This window comes from Rattus norvegicus, chromosome 13, assembly GCF_036323735.1.
Source record: "Rattus norvegicus strain BN/NHsdMcwi chromosome 13, GRCr8, whole genome shotgun sequence".
Lineage (NCBI taxonomy): Eukaryota > Metazoa > Chordata > Mammalia > Rodentia > Muridae > Rattus > Rattus norvegicus.
In genome coordinates this window covers 49,410,486-49,433,750 of record NC_086031.1, presented here as the reverse complement: position 1 = coordinate 49,433,750, position 23,265 = coordinate 49,410,486, and the positions used below count along the sequence as shown (strand labels likewise).

At 45.6% G+C, this 23,265-nt stretch overlaps 2 protein-coding genes across 11 annotated transcripts in view; both read left to right on the top strand.

Annotated features, from left to right (window-relative positions):
- Positions 1–14,996, top strand: part of Nav1 (neuron navigator 1) — a 252,363-nt gene extending 237,367 nt beyond the window's left edge. For all 9 annotated transcript variants that reach the window (XM_063272611.1, XM_063272612.1, XM_063272610.1 and 6 more), the window contains 6 exon segments: positions 1,058–1,212; positions 1,356–1,427; positions 1,909–2,105; positions 2,793–2,911; positions 5,879–6,076; positions 7,922–14,996. In XM_063272611.1, coding sequence (XP_063128681.1) covers positions 1,058–1,212; positions 1,356–1,427; positions 1,909–2,105; positions 2,793–2,911; positions 5,879–6,076; positions 7,922–8,017 — 837 coding nt within the window. In that variant the 3' untranslated portion in view covers positions 8,018–14,996.
- Positions 14,997–19,273: 4,277 nt separating this feature from the next.
- Ipo9 (importin 9) overlaps positions 19,274–23,265 on the top strand; it is a 52,234-nt gene continuing 48,242 nt past the window's right edge. The window contains exon 1 of one of the 2 annotated variants that reach the window (NM_001107180.1): positions 19,274–19,484. In NM_001107180.1, the coding sequence (NP_001100650.1) occupies positions 19,322–19,484 (163 nt within the window). In that variant the 5' untranslated portion in view covers positions 19,274–19,321. Of the gene's footprint in view, positions 19,485–19,792; positions 19,891–23,265 lie in introns of those variants that run through there. The other variant, XM_063272310.1, reaches the window with a different exon arrangement.

The following is a 23,265-nucleotide window of genomic DNA, read 5'->3' as shown; positions in this document are numbered from 1 at the left end:
CCTCGTGCATGCTGGGTAAGCACTTTGTAAACTGAGCTACATCCCCAAGCTCTCTCTTATTATTTTGAGACAGGGTCTCCATGGTTTCCCAGGTTGCCTGAATTTGCAATCCTCCTGCCTCAGTCTCCCGAGTAACTAGGATTATAGGCTGTGCCACCAGCCCCAGCTTGCTCTTAGCTTCTTTTGCCCATACTGTCCTCCTGCGTAGTTTCTCTCACTGCAGCCTCTTCTCTGCCCCCTGCCAGTGCTGTCAATCATGGCCATTCAGTTTTATCTTCTTCCCACCACCTTGCTCTTCAGTTTTACAGTCAGACCGTGGGCTATAGCGGGGAGGTGTTCAGAATTAAATATTACATTTCATCTTCCCCAGAGATGTATCTTGAGTGTACCTAAAACTGGAATGGTACAAGCCTCGACTGAGAAGGTTGTGGCATCAATTCCATGAAAAGCCATTTCAGAACAGATACTCCATATTTTGTGGGGATTTAGGATTGTTGCTCAAAGGATTTGTATTTTAGGTTAGTGGTTAGAGTGCTTGCCTGGCATGTGCAAGGTCCTAGGCTCAGTTCCCAGGACTTTAGATAGACAGACAGACAGACAGACAGACAGACAGACAGACAGATGATAGATATAGGTAGGTAGATATAGTTAGGTAGATAATAGATTGAGATAGATAGGTAGATGATGGGTAAGTGTAGATAAGTAGATGATAGATTGATAGATATAAGTAGATGATAGATAGATAGACAGACAGACAGATGATGGATATTGGTAGGTAGATATAGTTAGGTAGATGATAGGTAAATGTAGATAGGTGGATGATGGATTGATACAAATAGGTTATAGATAGATAGATAGATAGATAGATAGATAGATAGATAGATAGATAGATAGGTAGGTAGATAGATGGATGACAGATAGCTGGTTTTGCAATCCAATATACAAATATATCCAACAGGGATTGAGGGACCCAAGGTAATATGGAATTAACAGAGCTTCTCCAAATTCTTCCAGTGCTGATTCCTGAGTGCTCACCCACTGTCTTCGTTTGTTCCAGGATCTGCAACTGTACCTCTCCAACCTAGCCAACCAGATAGACCGGGAAACAGGAATTGGGGATGTGCCCTTGGTGATCCTTCTGGATGATCTGAGTGAAGCAGGCTCCATCAGTGAGCTGGTCAATGGGGCCCTCACCTGCAAGTATCACAAATGGTGAGATCGGGGAGGACCATTTAGCACCGTGGGAAGAGGGAGGAGAATGCAGCCCGGTGCAGCCTATGAGCTGCCAACCGTGTGCACGTGGCAGACAGCACTCGTTAAGGTGACCTAAGTGAATCCTCCCTTTTTCCCCACAGTCCCTATATTATAGGTACCACCAACCAGCCTGTAAAAATGACACCCAACCATGGCTTACATTTGAGCTTCAGGTAAGAGCTATGTCCCTGCATGAACCTTCTGGCCTTCCCCAGGGATCTGTAAATAATAATAATAAGTAAATCCTGGACTTGTGGGCAGAGGAGCCGTAAGTAGCAAGGGAGAACAGGCAGACCCTTTCAGGCTGTAGAACATCAGGAAGTAGATGGCCTTGTATATCAGTTACAGTGACGAAGAAGAGGATTTTAAGGGAAGGAAAAGACTAGAAGAGACCCTGGCTGGCTGTCATACTGAGGGCTTTCCTCTTGGTCAGTCTGTGAGGCCAGTTAGTTATTTGAAGGATGACGGAATTGAAAGTCAGCCCTGCCTTCCCAGAGCTGCTACCTAAGTGCCATCATCACCTCCCTGTGGCTTGAGAAGAAGTCAAGGGGGCATTAGCAGGAGACAGGCAGGAAGAGGGCCACACTGTCGGGATGGATCCTGGCAGTGTCCCCACTGACACTCTGATTCGGTTCTTCCTATCCCTGGTGACAGGATGCTAACCTTCTCAAACAACGTGGAGCCAGCCAACGGCTTTCTGGTCCGTTACCTGCGGAGGAAGTTGGTGGAGTCAGATAGCGACGTCAACGCTAACAAGGAAGAGCTGCTTCGGGTGCTTGACTGGGTGCCCAAGCTGTGGTACCACCTCCATACCTTCCTTGAGAAGCACAGCACCTCGGACTTCCTCATTGGTACTGGGTCCAGCTGCTTCCCCAGGGGCGATGGGGGGGGGGGCGGTTGGTGGTAGTGGTTACAAGCAGTTTCCCTTCTCTTACCTCCTGGAGGGAGGCGCTCTTTGCTTACTGGAGTCAACCCACTTGAGTATTTAATAAGCCCTCGTGACACAGCACTGTGGATCGGATAAAACCCTTCAGATGTCAGGCAGTGTGCTGTGCACCTGTGGTTCTAGTTATTGAGTCGTCTGAAACAGAATTGCTTGAACCCACTACAAGTTCAAGGCCAGCCTGAGCAATATATGGAAACCTCCCCTAATCTTAAAAATAGGTAGATAGGTTAATTAAAACAAATGTGCTGTGAGCATAGTGCACACTCAGTGGTAGAGCATATACCATGTGCAAGGCCCCAGGTTAAAAAAGTAAAGCTGCCACTCCCCCTCATTTCTCCTCACGGTTAATGGCAAAAGGGGGAGAAGGCATCCGGGAGGGAATTGAGACACTTCCCTTCTTTCTCGTGTCATTCCCACCTTATAAATATCATTGGTTTGCCGGACAGTCCGCACCCATTACTCTTAATGACCTCTTAATTTTCTCCGATGCTCTGGATGCCACACCTCTGTGACTTGTGGTAAGGAGTAAAGGAAGCAGGGCCGGGCAGGGCAAGGCTCTCAGGTTTCTTCACGGCTGCATCATTTTCTCTAGGCCCTTGCTTCTTTCTGTCCTGTCCCATTGGCATCGAGGACTTCCGAACCTGGTTCATTGACCTGTGGAACAATTCCATCATTCCCTATCTACAGGAAGGAGCCAAGGATGGGATCAAGGTCAGCCTCCCCTTCTGCTGCTACTCAGGCTTCTGCTTGCTCTAACTATGACTTGTTACCCACTGGTCAGCCTTCCCCAGGTTTCCCTTCCTGGGCTGCCCAGCCTCTGATAACCACTATTCTTACACATCTATAAGATGAGTTTTTATGTACCACACACGTAGGACTGGTCTTTCTCTGATGCTTGTCTTTCTCTGTGCGGCCTGTTTCTGTACTCGCAATCATGTCTGCTGTGACTGACAAGGCTTCAGTTTCTATGACTGAATCGTGTTGTACTATGTATGTAGACAGATTTTCTTTGTCCCATTCATTGGTTGTAGACACTCGGGTAATTTCTGTCACTTGGCTGTGTCAGTGCTGCACCAGCATGGTAGCAAAGATATATACTTGCTGGATCATATAGTGATTCTATTTTAAATTTTTTGAGGTGTCTTCGAACTGTTTTCCATCATGATATATTAACTGACATTCCCACTAGTAGTGTACAAGGCTTCTATTTGCCCCAGCTTTTGGGGCGGGGGGTGGCTCTCAACTAATTTTGGTTTTGATTGGTATTACCCTGGTGATCAGTGATCCTGAGAAAATTGTAACGACCGTTTGGCTCTTCATGTCTTCTCTTGAGAAATAGTTACTTACAGTCTATTGTGAAGTTAGGTAAATTTGATCACCTGTAATTAGCTCATAATGATCACTGACATCCTGTGATTCAATGACTGGTAGTTCTCAGTGATGGATCACCCATTAAAGTAATTTTATTGATGCACATTTCTTTTTTTTTTTTTTTTTCGGAGCTGGGGACCGAACCCAGGGCCTTGTGGTTGCTAGGCAAGCGCTCTACCACTGAGCTAAATCCCCAACCCCATTTTATTGAGATAGATCTTTAGGACGATGTATTAAATTTCTAAAGGTGTTTTCTAGCAAATGCAGTCATTACTTTATTTATCAATGAGTGATATTGTTAAGAAAATTTTGCAGTATAATTAGTAGTTAATTCAATTTAAGAGATAGTATCTAGCCAGGTGGCAGTGGTGCATGCCTCTAATGCCAGCCCTTCGGAGGCAGAGGCAGATGGATCTCTGATTTCAAGACCAGCCTGGTCTACAAGAGTGAGTCCAGGACAGCCAGGGCTTTAGTTTTTAGTTCAGAGAAACCCTGTCTTGAAATCCAAAAAAAAAAAATGTGTGTGTATATATATATATTATTAAATGTTAAAAGATATTATATAACTAAAGTAAAGAATTACTCCCTGGACAGTATAATTACAAGGTCATGAAATTTGTATATAGTTTTAGTGTAGCACAGGCACCCACCATGGGTGAACAGACAATGAAGATGTATGCATTTGCTCAATGCAATGTGAGCATGGATGTGGGTCAGCTGGAATGGAGAACCTGTTAGTCAGATGAGCCTACGGAACATTATGTTAAGTGAAATAAGCCAGAGAATACTAATAAAAAAGAATACTAATGCATGTTTTCATATATATGTGGAGCTTACCAAAGCCAAACACACAGAAGCAGAGAAGCAGAGAAGGTGGTTGCCAGGGCTAGGGAGGTAGAGGTGGAGTCGATGTCAGCTGGAGGAGACAGAGTTTCATCCAGACAGAGCAAGTAAGTTCAAGAGATATATTGTCTGACATGGCAACTAAGGTCGATTACCGTGTATTTCTAAAGAAAATATGTTTTCTTGAAGTGTTCTCACCACAAAATAGAGTATCATTAGCCTGATTTAACCATTCCACATCTGACTCGTGTCTTAAATATGCTGGCTTTATAAATGTGTACAATTCTATATTGCTTTAATTGAGTTTTCCCAAAGACACAAATGAAACATCACACAGCTAGATTAAGGAGCCACTTAAATGCTTGCCCAGTCTCTAAGTCTGCACATCTCAGTGAGCTCGTATACAGTTAGAATGGCTGTGCTGAAGCCATAGAGCGTCACCTATGGCTTTCCACTTTTACCTGGATTTCGTTTTTATGCATTTATCTACCACATGGACAAAAATCATCATCATCATCATCATCATCATCATCATCATCATCATCATCATCTAGCAGCAACAGCAGCTATGGCAAAGTTGAAACTAGAACAGAGCATAGGTTTATACCCTCTCTTGTGATTCGTGTTTCCTTTCCCGCATCCTATCTTTCCTGTCACCTATCTTCAGTGCAATTTCTATTTTTAAATAAAATAAATAAACACAGGAATACAGCTCAGTGGTAGATCACTTGTCTACTTGACTTAAGTCCCTAGTCTCAATTCCCAGATACTAACTAAATATATTCTTACTTAATCTAGGCCCTGGTGTGTCACATGCCTTTAATTCTAGCATTTGGATAAATGGACAAGGTCTGAGTGTCATAGATTGGAGGCCAGCCTGCACTCTAGAGTGAAAAAAATGAACAATTTTTAAGGTTTAACTAGTTCTGTAGCACATGACTGGAAGCTCTGCGTTTGAGGCCAGCCTGAACTACACAGTAAGCACCATGACAGCCAGGACCACATAGTTGCAGTGTTTTGTTTTGTTGTTTTGTTTTGTTTTGTTTTGTTTTGTTTTGTTTTGTTTTGTTTTGAATTATCTAGTCCTATGGTGGCACATGCCTTTAATCCCAGCACTTGCAGTTGGGAGGCTTAGACAGATGAGCTCTGTGAGTTCAAGGCCAGCCTGGTATTTGCAATGAATTCCAGACTAGGAAGAGCTATAGCGAGACCCTACTTCTAAACAAACTTTTAAAACAATATAAGAAATTATTCCTAATTTTTCTGGCAGTTTATACCTACTTCTTTTCTTTCATGGGAAGTTCAACTTCACAGATCAAAACCTCATCTTTCTGTTTAAGGAAGGACATACTTCCAGGGGCCATTTTTTTTTTATTTTTTTTTTTTTTATGAAACAAAGACGAGACGACATAAGTACACCTCTACTCTGTTGCCCCTCTCATTGTTCACGTTTTTCTTCTCCAGGTTCACGGACAGAAAGCTGCTTGGGAAGACCCAGTGGAATGGGTCCGGGACACTCTTCCCTGGCCATCAGCCCAGCAAGACCAATCAAAGCTATACCACCTGCCCCCACCTTCTGTGGGCCCACACAGCATTGCCTCACCTCCGGAGGATAGGACAGTCAAAGACAGCACCCCAAACTCCCTCGATTCAGACCCCCTGGTGAGTAAAAGTCATCTAAAAAAAAGTCACAGAGTACAACAGAACTAAGTTCATATACTCTTCATGCATGTGCTGATGGGACTCAGGCATCGAAGGGTTCCAGCAAAGCCAGGACCAGAATGAGACCAGCAAGGAACTCTGAGCGTCAGGAGTCTTGCCTTGATCTCATGCCTGCATCCTAACTGAAGCTAAATAACATATTCAGGAAAATGTATTCTAGCCAAGAACCAAGTTTCAGGCAATAAGGAGATAGACCAGAGGAGGGCTACAGAGATGGCTCGGCTCTTGCAAGCATTCGCTGCTATTCCAGAAAACCCAGATTCAGCTTCCAGCACCCATCTAAGCTTAGGACTCCGGCTCTGACGGGATCTGACGCAGTTCTGTGGGGGCACCGTGCGCATGTGGACATACCTACATACAGACGCACGCAGTTAAAAATAATAAAATTAAAGATGTAAAACCTCTCATCAACCAAGGAAATGGCACAGTAAAGGGCTGTTAGCACTTCCCTCTCTGCCTCCCCTGATATTTATTCTTCTGAGACTTCATCAGCTACATGGATTCTGTAAAATGTAAGCTAGGGGGAAAATATTTCCAATGGATCTAGCCAAAACAATTAGTATCTTCAATATATAAAGTTAAAAGACACTTTCAGGGCTGGCAAAATGGCTCAACAGGTGGAAGACAATCAGTTTCAGGACAGAATTGACTCCCAAAAGTTGTCCTCTGACCTCCACATGTATGCCATGGCATGTGCACACCTGCATATCTCTCTCTCTCTCTCTCTCTCTCTCTCTCTCTCTCTCACACACACACACACACACACACACACACACACACACACACACACACACCAATAAAAAAAAGAAAGAAAAATAAATTACATGGAAAACAAATAAGCTTAAAAGCCAAAGACTGAGTGAAGGACAGGAGAGGCATTTGACTAGAGGAAATGTGATTGTCATTAAGACGTAGGATCCTCAGCCTATCTAACAATGCTGAGCTGCATATTAAATCAAGGAGCTACTGTTTTACGTTGGCAATGGGCAGAGTGTCTGAAGCGCAGACTTTGATCCTCCACTGTGGGGATATTCGTTACTAAAACCATGCTGGAGGAGGGTAAGTTAGCAGAATGCGGTGAAACTTAACACACAGGTCAGTTGTGTGCCATTGCACCTTTCCAGAAGGAAGTATTTCCCGTTAAGTCGTAATATATTTTTACTTAAATTTGGACTTTGAAGGTTGTAAATGGCCGTTCTCCATCAAGATACTCTCTTAATGAGAAGACTGATTAATAACATGGATAGAAGAGGCTGGCAGTAGCATGAGTAGCACCAACCAGGCTCTCACGTAGCTGAAGCCTGAACCATAAAACAGAAAAGCAGAGGCGTACACTGAGGTGGTGGTAGACTTGACACAGCGTCTGGGGGTAGCACAGAGCCTAGCTGTTGTGGTGTAATCTACTGCAAAGGAATTCCAAGAGTCCAGGGCCAATTACAGCACTTCTCTCGTTGCTCCTGGTCTAAGCTGGTAGGTGGGGGCCTCTCTCATTCCCCGGAGTGCATCTTGAAACATGTGAAGTATTATTCTTTGGTATCCTCTGCACCCATGGCAGCTCCCATAGCCAAGGTGTCCCAGGTCACATCCACGTGCGTGGGCTACAATCCGGATCGAGGCGGTTGTCACTTCTTTATGAACCATCTCTAAACTCCATGCTCTTAGTCACGCCGAGGATCAGGTGTGATATAGACTGGTAGGCTTAGGCTAGTTGGTTTGAGTTGGGTTCTCCTGTAGGCAGGACCCAGCATCCCCCTCTCGAATTCACCCATGTCTGCCTCTTTTCAGATGGCCATGCTACTGAAGCTCCAAGAAGCTGCCAACTACATTGAGTCGCCAGATCGAGAGACTATCCTGGACCCCAACCTCCAGGCGACACTCTGAGGGCCCAGCAGTCACTGTCACCCTGGATGGCAGAAGGCTGGCTTCAGCGTCATTAGCTCTCCTCTGCCCTCTTCTTTCATAGCTCTGGCTCACCTGCCTCGCCAAGAGAACAGGAGGGAAGAGGAGGGCAGGAGGAGGGATAGGTTCTCGGTGCTGAACCTTTGAGAACTTCCTAGTAGGAATTGGAGGGGTGGAGTTTGGGAACTCGTGCCCCTTAAATACATGTGCTGGCCTCCTCTCACGACTTAGGAGAAAAGATGATTCTGGGTCTTTTCTTCAAGTTTTGTTTCACTTACAAACTCTTGGGCTTTCTGGGGAGGGATTTGGAAGACATAAAAACAAACAAACAAACAAAAACAACTATAGCAGTTTCAAGCCAGTTCTCATGAACACCTCTAAGACAGTCACGTGTGGGGAAATCTAAGGGAGGCAGGAAGCTCTACAGACTTTCTTGCAAATCTTTCCCAATCCTGTCAACACTGCCAACAACCTTCCCCCCCCAGAGATCTGGCCAGAGCCCGGAAAAAAGAAGCATGTGGTTTAACAGAAACAAAACAAAAAAAAAATATATGTGTTAATCAACCTGTAGAAGGTAAAAAAACGTCAGTGGAAAAGATGATGCTGGAAGGAGGGGACCCAGATGCCAAGATGGAAAGACAGCTGCCAGATCTTGCCTTCTGGATGACAATAGAGGACATTGCAAGATGGCTGCCAACCTAAAATGTCACCAAACCACAAGAGTAACATCACAGCCTTCGGAGAAAGACCACGAGCTGTCTTTCTGCCCTCTAATTGAACGCGCATGAAAGTCAATAAACCCTACTTTTTAATTTTTTTAACTTTTAAATTTTATTTCTAATTTTTTTTCCTTCCGTTTGCCTATTTATTTGCCCCCCTCCCTCCAGTTTTCTCACGTCAATGAGATACTCGGGTTTCCTTCCAGGGGATAGTTTTGCTTTCCAAGTGGGTTTTCTTTGGAGAATTTAATTCCATTACTATTGGTACAAGTCAGACCCCTGCCATGCCACTGTCTCCGGCATCATTGGGGCTCATATGGGACAAGAAACATTGGCTCATAGTAGTAAGGGAAAAAGAACTCAGTCTCTTTGATTCGTTTTGAGAAAGCACATGTTCTACCTGGAAGCTCAACTGCCACCCTCCGGCATGATAGACCTACCCTGAGCTTCACCGTGGACTGGGAGGAAAACCAAAATACTGGAAATACCTGCCTGTCTTATGGCCTGTTAGGGCCCTCACTGCACTATTGGATGGTAGCCACTTTGCCTGACTGAGTCAAGATCCCCTAGCTAGTCTTTATTATTTGTTTTTTGACAGGTGAATAGTCACAAGAAGTGAAGCAACTATGTGAGCTGCTTCAGGTCAGAATAAAAGGCTCGAGGAGTTCGACTTGGTGGCCAGTATTTGCCTTCCAAAGAGATCTACGTCTTGCAGAAATTGCCCTCTTCCTAACCCACACTCCTTCGTTTGACAAGCACTTACTGAGTATTTAACTGAATACCAGTCACTATGTTTTAAAACAAAAAAGACAGGACTTGGTCCTTAAGTTCAAGGTCTAGGAGGCAATGTTAACCTCCTTTTAAGTAACCACCCCCTTATTATCTGGACCTTGAAAACCATCTGAGAAATGCAGGGGAAGCCCAAGGAGTCAAAAGGAGCCTTTGATTAGATCTCCAATATGTTGTGGGCAGAAGATTGGGGATCAGTTTAAGTGAAGCCAGAAGAATTATGGAATCTTGCTTGTCTTGAGTGGGAAAATTACTTGTCGCTTCTGGAAACCAGATTCCAGGTTGAATCTTCCTCATGGGCTAATGTGTCAGCACTCTGCAGTTCAGGGCTATATATAATGATAGCCTGGACCTAAGAGTATGCTCTTCAGATTTCTAAGTAGCACCAGACTTAGCGTAAGCTACACCAAGATTCTGTAGGCAAATAAACCTGGACCGACATTCCACCCCACCAAGGAGTTACGTGCATCTGACTCTTTAACAGTCTATTTTTGTTTCGATCCTGAAGAAGATCTAGCTTGTCCCTCTTGTGCCCCCTCCACCCCCAGCAAAAGCTTCTATATTCTGGTAGCCCCAGGAATAACAGGGTCCTCTCTTCTGGACACTATTGTCGCTACTGCTGCTAATTCCATGAGCTGTGAAGATCCCCAACTCAGCTGCAAAATATGCAATTCTGTGGTGGGAAGAGGCTGGCTGTCCGAAGATGGTGCTGAAGTCACTGCCTTAAGGTCTCTGCTGTGCAGAATGAGAAGGCCCCCCAGAGCTGGGTGTTCCAACTTCAAAGGAAGGGAAGACTGGATAGGCCTACTTTGGACATAGGTCTCTTCTGAACCCTAGCGAAAGCTCCAGTACCGTGGCAAGGCTCGGACTTTTGCTAACATCCTAACGCTTGAGCCTTTCACTCTCTTTTCTGGTGCTGCCCAGTCAGTGCCTTCTGACATGGATGTTACTGGCCACTTAAGAAGAAGGAAAGTAAGAAATGCCTTCTTCCATTCCAATTGCCTCAGACTCCGGAGGGATTGTCTCTGTGGTGACCATGGATACCATCAAGAATTTTATTTGGGTCTGCAGCAGGTTGAGTCTGGAGGCCTCTCCTACTGTAACTTCATTTCTATTCCTGGGATCCAACACCCTCTTCTCTCAGTTGACTGCTGCATTTAGCTCAGGCCTCAAATAGCTGTCCTCCAGGAAGTGTGTTGCCATCTAGTGAAGTGCTCTTTGAAGCCTCCACTTTCCTTCTGGAGCCTGGGACCCTGTTTACAGTTGCACATCTGGGCCCCTCACAGTAGGATCAACCATCTCTACAAAGGGTTCATGGTTCTGTGGCAATTGCAGAAGGTTGAGCCTCCTCATGGTGCTATAACCCCTTGGGATGCTCACCCAGACTTCTAAGAAGCAAAAAGCCTGAGCTCCCCCTCACTGCCCGAGAATTCATGGCAAAGAGCAAATTCGCAGCATTCTTCCCAACCTACACACTTGCTTCTAGGTTGAGACTACTGGGACTCCTCAGAAAGGAAAAGCTGGGTCCCACAGCTAGATTCCCAATCTCCAGGCACCTTCAGAAGAACCCAACCTATCTAATTCTGCAGTTTTTTGCTATTCCCTTTCCTTCCAACTCCCTATTCCATCCCTCACCAAAGTTGGCTAGTGAAGACCATCAACCTTTGGAGAGCCCCAGCTCCAGGAGAGGCTCGCCAGTGCCCCTTGAACTTGGGGATGAAGACCAATAAGTTGTGTTCAGTGTGTTTGTTTCTCAGTCCCTGCCTAAGCACTAAAATAAAATACTAGGTATTGGAGGCTGCTATGGGACCTGATGTCTGTGCATCTTTCCGTCTCTGTCCTCCTCTCACACACGAGCAGTTTGTTTTTTGTATCTTCTGGGGCTTTGTGGAACATTATTATTTTTGATACCTGCTGTCCGGTAACTCGTTGGTGCTTATTTCTGTCTCCGTAAAACCTTATTCCAGTGTCTTTCATGTAGTCCAATCGTTTGGAAGGTAGAGGCTGGCAAGGAAGGAGAATGGGGTAAAAGACCACAGAGAGAGCCCACAAGAAAACCTTTCTTGGTTGGTAAACGTTTGGGTCTTGAGTTACCAACCTTCTAATCTGTCTACACTGATGGACATAAATCAAAATAATGATTTCTTTCCCTCCCCGTTTCCTTTTGTGCTGTGTGGCTTTTCTAGTTTGCAAGAGTCTGTGGACTTCACATATCCACCTCCTTCCTGATGGCTCTTAAAGATGAGTCACGTTATTCAGAGGAGTACCACCCCCTTCTGGGACTCTGATGATGAACTGTTTCCTGTCCTATTCCAGAAAAGCAGGGAAAGGAGTAGCAGGCCCTCACAGTACCTCCCATCATTCCAGATGGAAGTCATTCACAGCAGCCAGTGTGTGCACGGAGAGTGCATGCCTGCTACAGTGATCCAAATGACATTAGTGATCTCTTATGGCAGAGGGGTTTGGGAGAGGAAGTTGTGCTGATCATGAATCTAATCCAGGGTTCAAGTGTTGAAGTGACTCAGATGGTTAAAGCTCGGCATCTTTCTCTATCCTTTCTTCCCATAGTCCTGCACAGTGGCTAAACTGAAGCTAGTAAATGGATTCCACGAACCAACAACCCCATGGTAAGAACTAAAATAGCTGGTATGACAGGTTGGCTAATAGAGATGGATCAGATGGATGTGCCAACAGGTTGGCTAATAGAGGTGAATAAGATAGGTGTGCCAACAGTTGTTGGTGCCCTTTTTTTCTTCTAGTATTGGCCATTGAATTTAGGGTTTCTCGTATACTCGGCAAGTACTTCATCATTGAGCTCTATCTTTAGCCTTCACTCTGGCTTTAAAGACAAAGTTTCACTAAGTTGTCCATAATGGCTCTGAATTCACTAAATATTTCAGGCAAGCTTTGAATCTGATGAACACACACACACACACACACACACACACACACACACACACACACACACACGCTTCTCTCAAGTAGTTGGGATTTCAGCCTGCATCACTAGGCTCAGCTGTAATACACTCTGTAGTATGAACTATTCGTGAGAGTTCCCAACAAGGAGGCCCAGAAAATGTTACAAATGGCCAAAGCCTGAAGACACTGTTCTTCATAACTGAGTCAGCCTTATCAATCCTCAACCTGCTCAGGGATAACCGGGTCACCAGCTTGGCTCTCCCCACTGCCCAGGATACACTGGTATACACTCTAGCCCTGGGAGCACGTGCCAATGTAGGGAAGACAGAGTAAACCGGAAAGCAGCAGAGCCTTGAAGGAAAGAGCAGTTGGATTTTGGAAACCGCAGGGAGAAAACGACCGTTAAAAGGTATACCTATTTATGTTAGTTCATTCTGGTTTGGTGTTCTGGCCGTTTTCCTTAATGATTGTGCCACAGGGAACATTCTCTGACATGAGATCCTGAAAGGGGAAATCCCTGGTTCTTGATTCAACCTTTCGTTCCATACAGCAGTGGCACTAAAGGGATGTTTTCAGGCGAGAAACAGCAGCATATAGGAATGTGTTAGGAATAAAATTCCCAGGCTCTAACGTAGACTTACCAAGTCAAATCTTTGTGGCGGAGCCCGGCAATGCTTTTAACAGTCCTAGTGAGTCCAATGCATGAGAGCCCTTGCTCCAAGATGTTTGATGTTTGAAAACCCCAAATAAGAAGCATGTACAGTCTAATTCAAATGATAGCATTTCAAAGTCACTTTTCTCGTACTTAGGTTTCTGGGAGTTCACAGTGAAAATATGTGCTTTGGGGTGGAAGTCAGGGAAGCTCTGCAGCTTCCTGTTTGAGTGCAGCCTCTAGTAGGAGACGTCCCGCCTCTGAAACTTCAACCTGGCAAACTACCGGGCTTCAAGGGGGGAATCATGTTGGAGGTCTCATCCAAATTGCTGTTCCGAAGGATTCTTTTTCTGATTATAGTGTAAGAAGAGTAAAATAAAAATCTAATTTGCATTTCTATGATGAAATGTTCTCCTGGCAACAACCCTCTCCCTTCTTTAAGTGGCTAAGAGTTCTGATGAGTGTGAGAGCCTAGCCAGAGAAACTAGCCAGACCCTCCTTGCCTAGAGCGGTAGACAGCTGTGGGGCTCTAGTTATGCCAGAAGCCATGTCTGCGCTCAGCCCACAGGAGAGAGCTCTGCATGGTGAAAATATAGTATCTGCGTACTTGGGTTCAACCTTGCCTTTTCCCACACCAGGACCTAAATATAGTACTCAGCAAATAGAACAAAATAAAATCCTCTATTTAAAAAAATTTTTTTCCCAAAAGAGCTTCATAGATTTCCAAACTCATAAACTAGCTGATGTGGCCATGAAGAGCTGAGACTGTTAGAAGCAGTTTTGTTTCAAAATTTTCAGTTTCCCTTCTATAAAAGCACTTTTGTGTAGAGTATTAAAGATCACTGGTACTGGGTCTCCAGAGCCCAGGGACTAAGCACTGAAAGGAAGGACTAAAGTCCAAGGAAAACAAGAGTAAAACATTTAACTAAAATCACCCTCCTTACCATCCATCCAGCTCTTGTGGCACCATCCTGTTTCTCTACATCATCCTCTCTACAATCATCCTGCCTCCCTGCATCCCAGCTCCTGTGGCCTCATCCTGCTTCCCTGCATCCCAGCTCCTGTGGCCTCATCCTGCTTCCCTGCATCCCAGCTCCTGTGGCCTCATCCTGCTTCCCTGCATCCCAGCTCCTGTGGCCTCATCCTGCTTCCCTGCATCCCAGCTCCTGTGGCCTCGTCCTGCTTAGCTCCTGTGGCCTCATCCTGCTTCCATGGCATTTCTCTAAGAAGGAAGATAAAAAAGAGCAAACTCCCACACTGCTGCCAGTTTCCGGTACTGCTCTGCTGCACCCCCCACCCCCACTTCCTAGTGCTGTTCTGTTTATTGCTCTTAACAAAACAAATTTATAGCGAGTTCCAGGCCCTGCTGGCTTCCTTTCCTCCCCCTCCCTATCCTGTTTTACGCAGCACTGCTCATGTAAGAGTCTGTTTCTCAAATGCATGGCATTCCTCAGGTGGAGGATGGGCAAGAATGATCACTTTTTAAAACTTACTGGGTAGAAAAATCCCAATCCAGGATATGTGTGTGTGTCTGTGTGTTTTGTCTTATTTTCTTCTCATTTGACCCTCGCCTATTCCAATCTGTCCCCTTTTATACCTGATGTAGAAAAGGCAGAACTGAATCCGAAAAGCAAATTGTTGTATATAGTTGCGGTAACAATCATGAAGAGAGCTGGGCTGTCCCCTCAGTAATTCATTTTAAATGAAAAAGAAAATCGGTTGAAAATTAAATCCATGCCTTGGCCAGCCGAAAATGGCCTTCCTCCATCGCCACAGAGGCCACCCTTCCTTGGGTCCTCTGTCTACGAGGCATGTCTCTATCCAGCAAAATTCATCTGTTCGCTGCCATTTGCGTTTCAATAAAGTTATCTCCTGTACTGTTCTCTGGTTTTCTAGCCCACTCTCTGCTTGGTTTCTGTGTTCGTTTATCTTAACGCTTGGTATACAGTGACAGATAGCTTGTGGCCACTTGCCTAACTCAGAAGCAAACCCCACCTGCTTGTCAACGCCTGACCAAATGCTAATAAGCAGGAGTCTTTTTACTTCTGTTTTGTGGGCAGGAGAGAAGCCCACCTTGTACATTGTGGACAGTTGCTTACTTTATTCAGGCCGCAGATAACATGAACAAAAGCAACGTGGGGAGGAAAGGGTTTTTATTTCATCTTACAGGTCCATTATAAAGGGAAGCCAAGGCAGAAATTCTAGGAGGCGGGTTGAAGCCACAGCCACTTAGGAGTGCTGCTTACTGGACTGCCCCCTTTGGCCTTAGCCTAGGCCCACCTGCCTGGGGAATGGTACTAACTACAGTAGGCCGGCTCCCACTGTGGCAATTCGCAATTAAGAAGTGGGTCCCAAACTTGGCTACAGGCCAGTCTGATGCAGATAATTCTTACATTAAGGTTCTTCCTTCCCAGGTAATTCTAGTTTATGTCAGGTACTATGACAGCTTCTCTCACCAGAAATCAAGGCTTCCAACTTCTGGGGGCAGGGGTGTGTGTCTTGAGTCCTCTATCCACTGCAAACGTTGAAAATGCACCATCCTCTAGACCAACAGTTCTCAATCTGTGGGCCAAGACCCCTTTGGGGGTTGAATAACCCTTTCACCAAGGGTCAAGTACCAGATATTCTACATATCAGATATTTACAATTTATAACAGTAAGTGAAATTACAGTTATGAAGTAGCAACAAAAATATAATTGGGGATCACCACAAGGTAACTATTAAAGGGTCACAGCATTAGGAAGGTTGAGAAACATTTTCTTTTGGGGGGCAAAAGTGAACTTACCTAAAAGGACAGTTATTGTAATGGAGTTGAGTTTCTCTGGCCACTGTAAGGCAGAAAATAAGCCTCACTGTTCTCCACTATGGAGTTGCAGAATCAAGAGGCACTCTTCCTCTGAAAGCACCATGGTAACACAGGCTACCTTGGCCCCCTTTGATACAGGAGGTGACAGATGGGTTTAGAGCACTCCTTGCGAATGTTCTTTTAAAGAATTTTCAGATTAGGCAACTTAAACTACAGTCGTCACCAGTTTAGCAACCACAGTCTTGGGCTGTTTTTGGAATTGCTAGTTTCCTTTACCATTTGTGAATAAGAGAAATGTTCCTACAAAGTATGCACATCTAAGACACTAAATCTTAGCAGCTTATCAAGAAATACCTGCTCTGAGTTCCGGCAACGCGTGGCCTGCATTGTAATCCCTGGCTCTAATCTCCTCCACTTGCTCTACTGGGTAGAGTCTTTGTTGTGGCCATTTCCTGTGACTACCCTTGTTAGCCATATTAAAGTACTCTTTCTCCCTTAGCCCTCCAGTTATAATTTCCCTGAGGGGTGGTGATGGGAAGAATGCTGGACTAACTAGATGGCTCAGGGGGCAGTAAAATACCACATCTGACAACCCGAGTTCACTCTGAAATAAAGGGGACCAAAGATAAACTTCACACTCAGTCGTTCTCTGACCTCTACAGGTATCCCAAGGAATATGCCCGTGCATGAGTGTACTGCGTGTACATGTGCACACATACACACATACACATACACACACGCACACACACCACACACACACACACACACACACACACACACACACACAAACTGTTTAAAAACTTTTATTGGTTTCTTTGTGAATTTCCCATCATGCACCCCAATCCCACTCATCTCCCCATCCCTTCATATCTGCCCTCTGCCCTTGCAACCTCCCCACCCCCAATAAAATAGAATAAAAAAGAAAACCAAGAAAAACCCAAACATCTAGTCATGGAAATAGTGGGTCACACAGTACACCCTTTTGTCTACAAATCTTTACTTGCAAACGTTCTTTGCAATGAGTCACTGGGTCTGGTTCCAGGCCTCTGGCTTCTGCTACACCATCAATACTGGATCTACCTCTCAGATATCCTGTTGTTGCCCTGTGTCAAGGAGATCCTGCAGCTCTGGATCTGCAGGACAGGCCTTTCATGGCTCCAGCAGATCATAGATGGAGTAGATGTTAGGGTGAGCCAATTAAAAGCCCTGGATCTGGGCCCAGAAGTAGCTGAGTAGGTCAGCCTCCCAGCTGTCCTTCACCTGCACCACCAGGGTAAGCGCTCCAGTACTGTCTCAGGTAGCTCTCCCAATGCCACAGCCAAGAGTGACCTCAGCTCTCTTCTCATAGCCTCACAAATGACTCACCTGTGCCTTCACCACCATGGCTAGCTCTACTGTGCTGCCTAGGCAAAGTACAGGGCCCTAAGTGCTACAGCTGGTGAAGGACAGGGCCAGCTCTCCCCCTGCTGCAGGAGAGAGGGGTAAGGGTGGGGGGTAGGGGGAAGGGCATCTCTTCCGTGACCAATACAATCCACAGCAGACAAGGGGCAGGGCCCTCTGTGCTCACGCCCTCAGGGCTAGCTTAACCCACTCCCTTGCCATCATGGTCAGTTCTATTCTGCTGCCCAGGCAAGGGGCAGGGTCAGCTCAGCACAGTGCCTCAGGTAGCAGTCCAGACCAGGGACATCTCCATGACCTTTGGTGGTAACACAGGCCTGGGACGTCAACATAGATCTGGCTGCCATAGGACCACAGACCCAGACATGTGGACCCTGGCAGCAGCATGGGTCCAGATGTCCCCATGGCATCAAGTGACAGTGCAGTCATTCAGATTAGCATGTCTCCCCTCCCCCTGGCAGCACGACCCTCAGATATTGACACAGTTTCTGGTGGCAGGCCAGATCACTGACATCTGCTTTGCCTTTGATGGTAATTCAGGTCACAGACATTGACACAGACGGCAGCTGCAGCAGGACCAGGAACCCAGACATGGCCCTTGGAAGCAGCCGGGGCCAGGACCTCAGCATGGCCTTCTCATATCCCCCTATTCCTCACAGCCTTTAGAGGTAGAGCCTAGTTCTACCTCTCTTTACAGTGTATGAACCCCTCAGCTTGGTTTCTCCTCCATCTGCACCACATTCTCTCTCTTTCCCATCACACATTCATTCATCATAGTGCCACCCACCACAGGTGCTTGACTGTCTTTCTTCTGGCCTCCCCCAACACTTTTTTTTTTTTTTTGGTTCTTTTTTTCAGAGCTGGGGACCGAACCCAGGGCCTTGTGCTTCCTAGGTAAGCGCTCTACCACTGAGCTAAATCCCCAGCCCCCCCCCAACACTTTTTTAAAATTAAGTAATGTTATATATTTGCGGGATTCACTGAGTAGTCACATAGAGAATCAGTCTAGAGCCGTGTGTGGTGGCACATATATACACCTGTAATCTCAGCAGTGGGGCAGGTGAAAACAGGAAGATCAAAATCCGGGAATTCAAGGTCAGTGCCAGCTACCGAGCAAGTTTGAGGACAGTTTGAGCCACATGTGATCTTGTCTCAAAAACAAGATAACGACAAATAGGTAGATTTTTTTTTTCTTAAATCATTCTAGAGAAAGGCTGCTTTACATGTAGGCACTCTCTCCTAGACAGCCACTTTTTGACATTGGGTCCATCTAAGCTAAAAAGCTAGAAAACTGGCTTTTTCTAAAGTGACCACTCCCCATTGCCAATTTCACTTAAGTTTTTCTGCATGTCCCCTTTTCCCTGTCCTCTCCCTCAGCGTCTTTGGATCTCTAAAGCTAAAACGTATGAACGGACCCAATTGAATCATTGCAGTTTTTAATTGAGAGGAGGGGTGTTGGTTTAAGGAAGATGCTATTCTGACCCCCTTCCTTTAAAGCTGGACCTCTGTCCTAACACGTCTTAAATCTGAGCCTAGAATAACGCTGGAGGAAAGGGGTGATGGGAGCGGGGGAAAAGGCATCTCTTCCGTGCCCACTACAATCCATTGCAGACAAGGGGCAGGGCCTTCTGTGCCCACGCCCTCGGGGGTACCTTACCCGGCTCCCTTGCCATCGGGGTCAGCTCTACTGAGCTGCCCAGTTGGAATAAAGGTTAAACGCCTTTATTCCAAGCGCGTTTGCTAACAGCGCGTGCGACTTCAGGACTACAAACCGTTATGGGAATTCTGTGTGCATATACGTCCGAAGCGTGCTGGCCCGCAAAGCGCCGTTCGGTTCCGGCAGCAGAAGGCGCTGTCTCGGGAGGCTGCGACCTATCCCCGCCCCCCGCCCGCTCCCGCCTACTTAGATGCGCAGGCGCGGCTTCGCGGATTGGCCGTCAGCGGGAGCCGTCATTCGGTGGCGGGTCCCGGCCGCGGGGCTGGCGGGCTGAGGGGAGGAAAGATGGCGGCGGCGGCGGCAGCTGGTGCGGCTTCTGGGCTGCCGGGTCCAGTGGCACAGGGATTGAAGGAGGCGTTGGTGGATACCCTCACCGGGATCCTGTCCCCGGTGCAGGAGGTGCGGGCGGCTGCAGAGGAGCAGATTAAGGTGCTGGAGGTGACAGAGGGTGAGTGAGGCGGGACCGTCACGAGGATGGCTCGGACCAGGGCCGGCCGCACAGTCCGCTGACCGCAGGGATTTGGGGATCCTTAGCCAGGAGAGAGGTGGGCGTCAGGAGTGGGTTAGGAAACGGGGGTGGGGGTGCCGCTGGCGGCCGTGAAAGTCCTAGAAGAAGGGTGGCGCGTCTGAAACGAGAGGGTCCGGGGAGGTGGAGCCTTAGCGGGGATGGGGTGGGTGAAGACTTGAAAAGATAGATAGTGGCTGGGTTCTGCAGAGGACAGAAATGGAGTTCGACGTGGTGCTGTCGATGTCGCGCAATCTGGATATTTGAGACCAAGACAAGATCTTTTGCCGTTTTCTTCTCCAACTCGGTTCTAGTGGGATCAAGGAAGGGAGCTAGAGAAGTGCGAGAGGTAAGGCCCTTAAGAAGGCGGCCACCATCAAACAAGTTTCCGTATCAGAGTTTTAAATCTGGCTAGTTGTTCAGACACCTCTTGTTTTCCTAGAAATCAACTCAGTTCGATGCATACGATGCATCACTTTCCCGACCATCCTTTCCGTTTTATTTTTCTTTTAAAGACTTACTGGCAATTATTGAGTACTGTGCATTTCTATGTACAGGAACGGTTTTTCCTTTGTTTTAGATTCTTTGTTCTCATCCTTCCATTATGTCCTTTTAAAGTGTTAGAGAAGAAACTATTTGACGTTTTCTTTTAATTTCCTGTTTAGTGGGCTTTCAGCAGGCCTTTTTTTTTTTTTTTTTTTACAAAGAAAAAGGGTAAAATCTCCTTGGTCTTTATGTAAGAAACCTATCTGATTTGGAATTCCAGATCCTCAGATTCCCCAAGTTCAAGGGAATATTTTCACTGCTCCTTAAACTTAGGCTTCTTCAGAAATATGGGAGATTGTTTCCATATTTGACCAACCAACCCCAAAACCTTGAATTAATGCTCCTACGGGACTTATTTTTATTGAAAAGAAATGGATGTGGTGGGGGGACCTCCTTTGAACTTAGTTTTTATATTCTTTTATATGACCCAACCATTGAAGGAAAGTTCCCTTCTGTTGGAACTATTGGGATTCGGGATCTAATAGGTTAAAGACTTTTCAAAGGCCAGGTGTAGTTTTATAACATACCAGACTCTCTTAAGAGAAGGAGCCGTGGATGGGAGAAAGCCATTGGAAAGCAACACATAACTTGACCTGAGGTTTCCCGGTCATGTTCCTTGACTTTACAGTTCATACCTCTGCTCCCTCAGTATAAGGAAAGAAAGCTGATAGGCAGAAACCTTACTAAACTTGTTACTTGCATTTAGTTGCTGGATCTGATGCAAACCGATCCTTAATCAAACCTTCTATGAGTAATACCCAGTGTTTGAGCTAACTCCCAAATTGACACCTTGCTGTGAAAGGCGGGCTTATGTTTAAACTGTACAGTAGCTCTGACTTCTTCCAGCTCTGGCCAGATGCTATGGCCTCCTCTACGGCAAAATCAGTTATAAACTTCTTGAAATCATTTTGAAGTTCTTGTCGCCTACTCTTGTTGTCCTTTGGGGTCTTGAGATCAAAAGTACAGAATTTTGAACTAGTCCACTGGTGAATAATCTGGTAAAGGCCACCTCAATTCTTCCTGTCCCCATAACCTACTGATAATGTGCTGAGTGGCATGCTGTGAGGCAGGGGGTAAGCTCTGATAGAATAACAGGAATGGTGGCCTAGTAGTGAGGCATATGACTCAAGTATAGAATGCGGTTAGAGTTAGATCAAACCTGGAGTTGAATATAGTATATTGGACTCTTCAGTGGCTTTAAAATAGTCTTGTCCCCCTCTGTACCTGTTTTTAGTTAGAGGATAGTGGTTCATTCCTTAAGACTTTTCCAGGAGTGGTCTTCAACAGTAATCTCTCCCATTGGGTCACAGGCATCTCCAGTTGTACATACTGGCTAGCTCTCTGAGATACCTTCTAAACGTAAGCTAACAGCTTCCTTAGCTGTGGCCCTTCTGTACATGAAACAACAGCATCTGGTCTCCTAGGAGGAGTTCACGAGCTTCTTAGAGTGTCAGGGAATTGTCCCTGTAATGAAAATCTCAGTGGGACAAAAAATAAGGAGCCTTTCTTTTTCTTTTTTCTTTTTTTTTTTTTCCTTTTTCTTTTTTTTCGGAGCTGGGGACCGAACCCAGGGCCTTGTGTTTGCTAGGCAAGCGCTCTACCACTGAGCTAAATCCTCAACCCCAATAAGGAGCCTTTCTTACAAATGACTGAAGAAATGATTTGCGCCCTTGGAATTGCCTTTCAGTTCTAGTTTTATCCCAGAAGGATGAGCCTTGCTTTCTGATCATTTAAAACATCTTCCTTACAATCTGAAGTTTATGAGAGTTGGTGTCTTATTTTTGTGTTTTGGTAATTTTCTATGTCAATAGAGCACAGGGTCAAGTAATTTATCAGATCTAGTCCCTCTACCCTCCCGCTGTGAGCCATTTGCTATTGCCTCACATAAACATCAGACACTGGACCCACATGGATTATAAAATTTTAGGTTTTTGCTTTTTTGTTTTTCCTAGCTGTCCTTGAACTCAATCTGTTGACCAGGCTGTCCTTAAACTCAGAGATCCCCCTGCCTTGGCCTCCTGAGTGCTGGGACTAAAGGTGTACACTGTCACTGCTAGTTGTGTGCCTTGTTATTTTTCATTAATGTCTGGTGTGTGCCTTTCTTAGCTGCCAGCTGAACATTACTTGCAAGGCTCTCTAACTTGTGGGGGAAAGGCACATCACTTGTTACCTCTTAGAGGGAAGGGCAAGGAAGGAGTTCTGGCCAAATTATATCAGAAATAGAATTTTCCCTCTAGTGTCGAGGGTTGAATCTAAGGCCTTGTGTATACTAGGCAAGTATCCTGCTACCTAGAAAGCCTCCTTATCAGTCATGGAGGAGGAAATGCCACAGAGATGATGCCATTTACGACCTTACCGGTGTTGCTGTAGCCCTGAGCTGAGTGGGACAGTACTGGAAAGTCTGGAGTTCCTGTGTCGTGTGGTATTGAGCAGATGATTGTCCCCTTTTCTCAAGAGGATTGAGAGTTTGAGTTTGATGAGGAGAGTTTGTGAAAATTTACTTCTATCCACATAGGGTAAAAGTAAAAGGTTTTTTATTTATTAGCATGTTCTTGTAATTGTTTCATTAGTAGCAAGCATTCACTAACATGGGCATAGACGAGAGACTCGAATCTTAATGTCTGTCAACAACAACTTCCTCTTCCTCCTCCTCCTCCTCCTCCCCCTCCTCTTCTTCCTTTTCCTCCTCCTCCCTTCTCATCTTTTTTAATTCAGCTTATGGTAAGACTGCTTTCAGAATGTCACCTCTTTGCTTCTGGCATATTAATTACTTCTTAATCATTTAATATCTTCTTATATCTCAGGATGGAATTCTTTCCTCTTTTACTTTCTGACTTCTCTTTAAGAAGAACATCCTAAGTGTTGGGATGAGTAACTTCCATGTACAGTCCTATGTTCTCTAGCTAGCACCGCTGAGATTTTTGTAAAAATAATTAGGTTCAGACCTAGTCTTTTTTCTCTCTTGCTATTTATTTTTATCTGTTAGAAATGAATGCACACGCAGCCTCACATGCACACACCATTTACCCTCAACTAAGTGTTTTTATATTTTCTCCTTTTTCTTTCTTTTTCTTTTCTGTGCATAGGGTTGAACCCAGAACCTTATGCATTCTAGCCAGGGAGGCATTCTATCACTGAGCTATAGCCCCAGCCCAGTCTTTTTGCCTTCCTTCTCAGA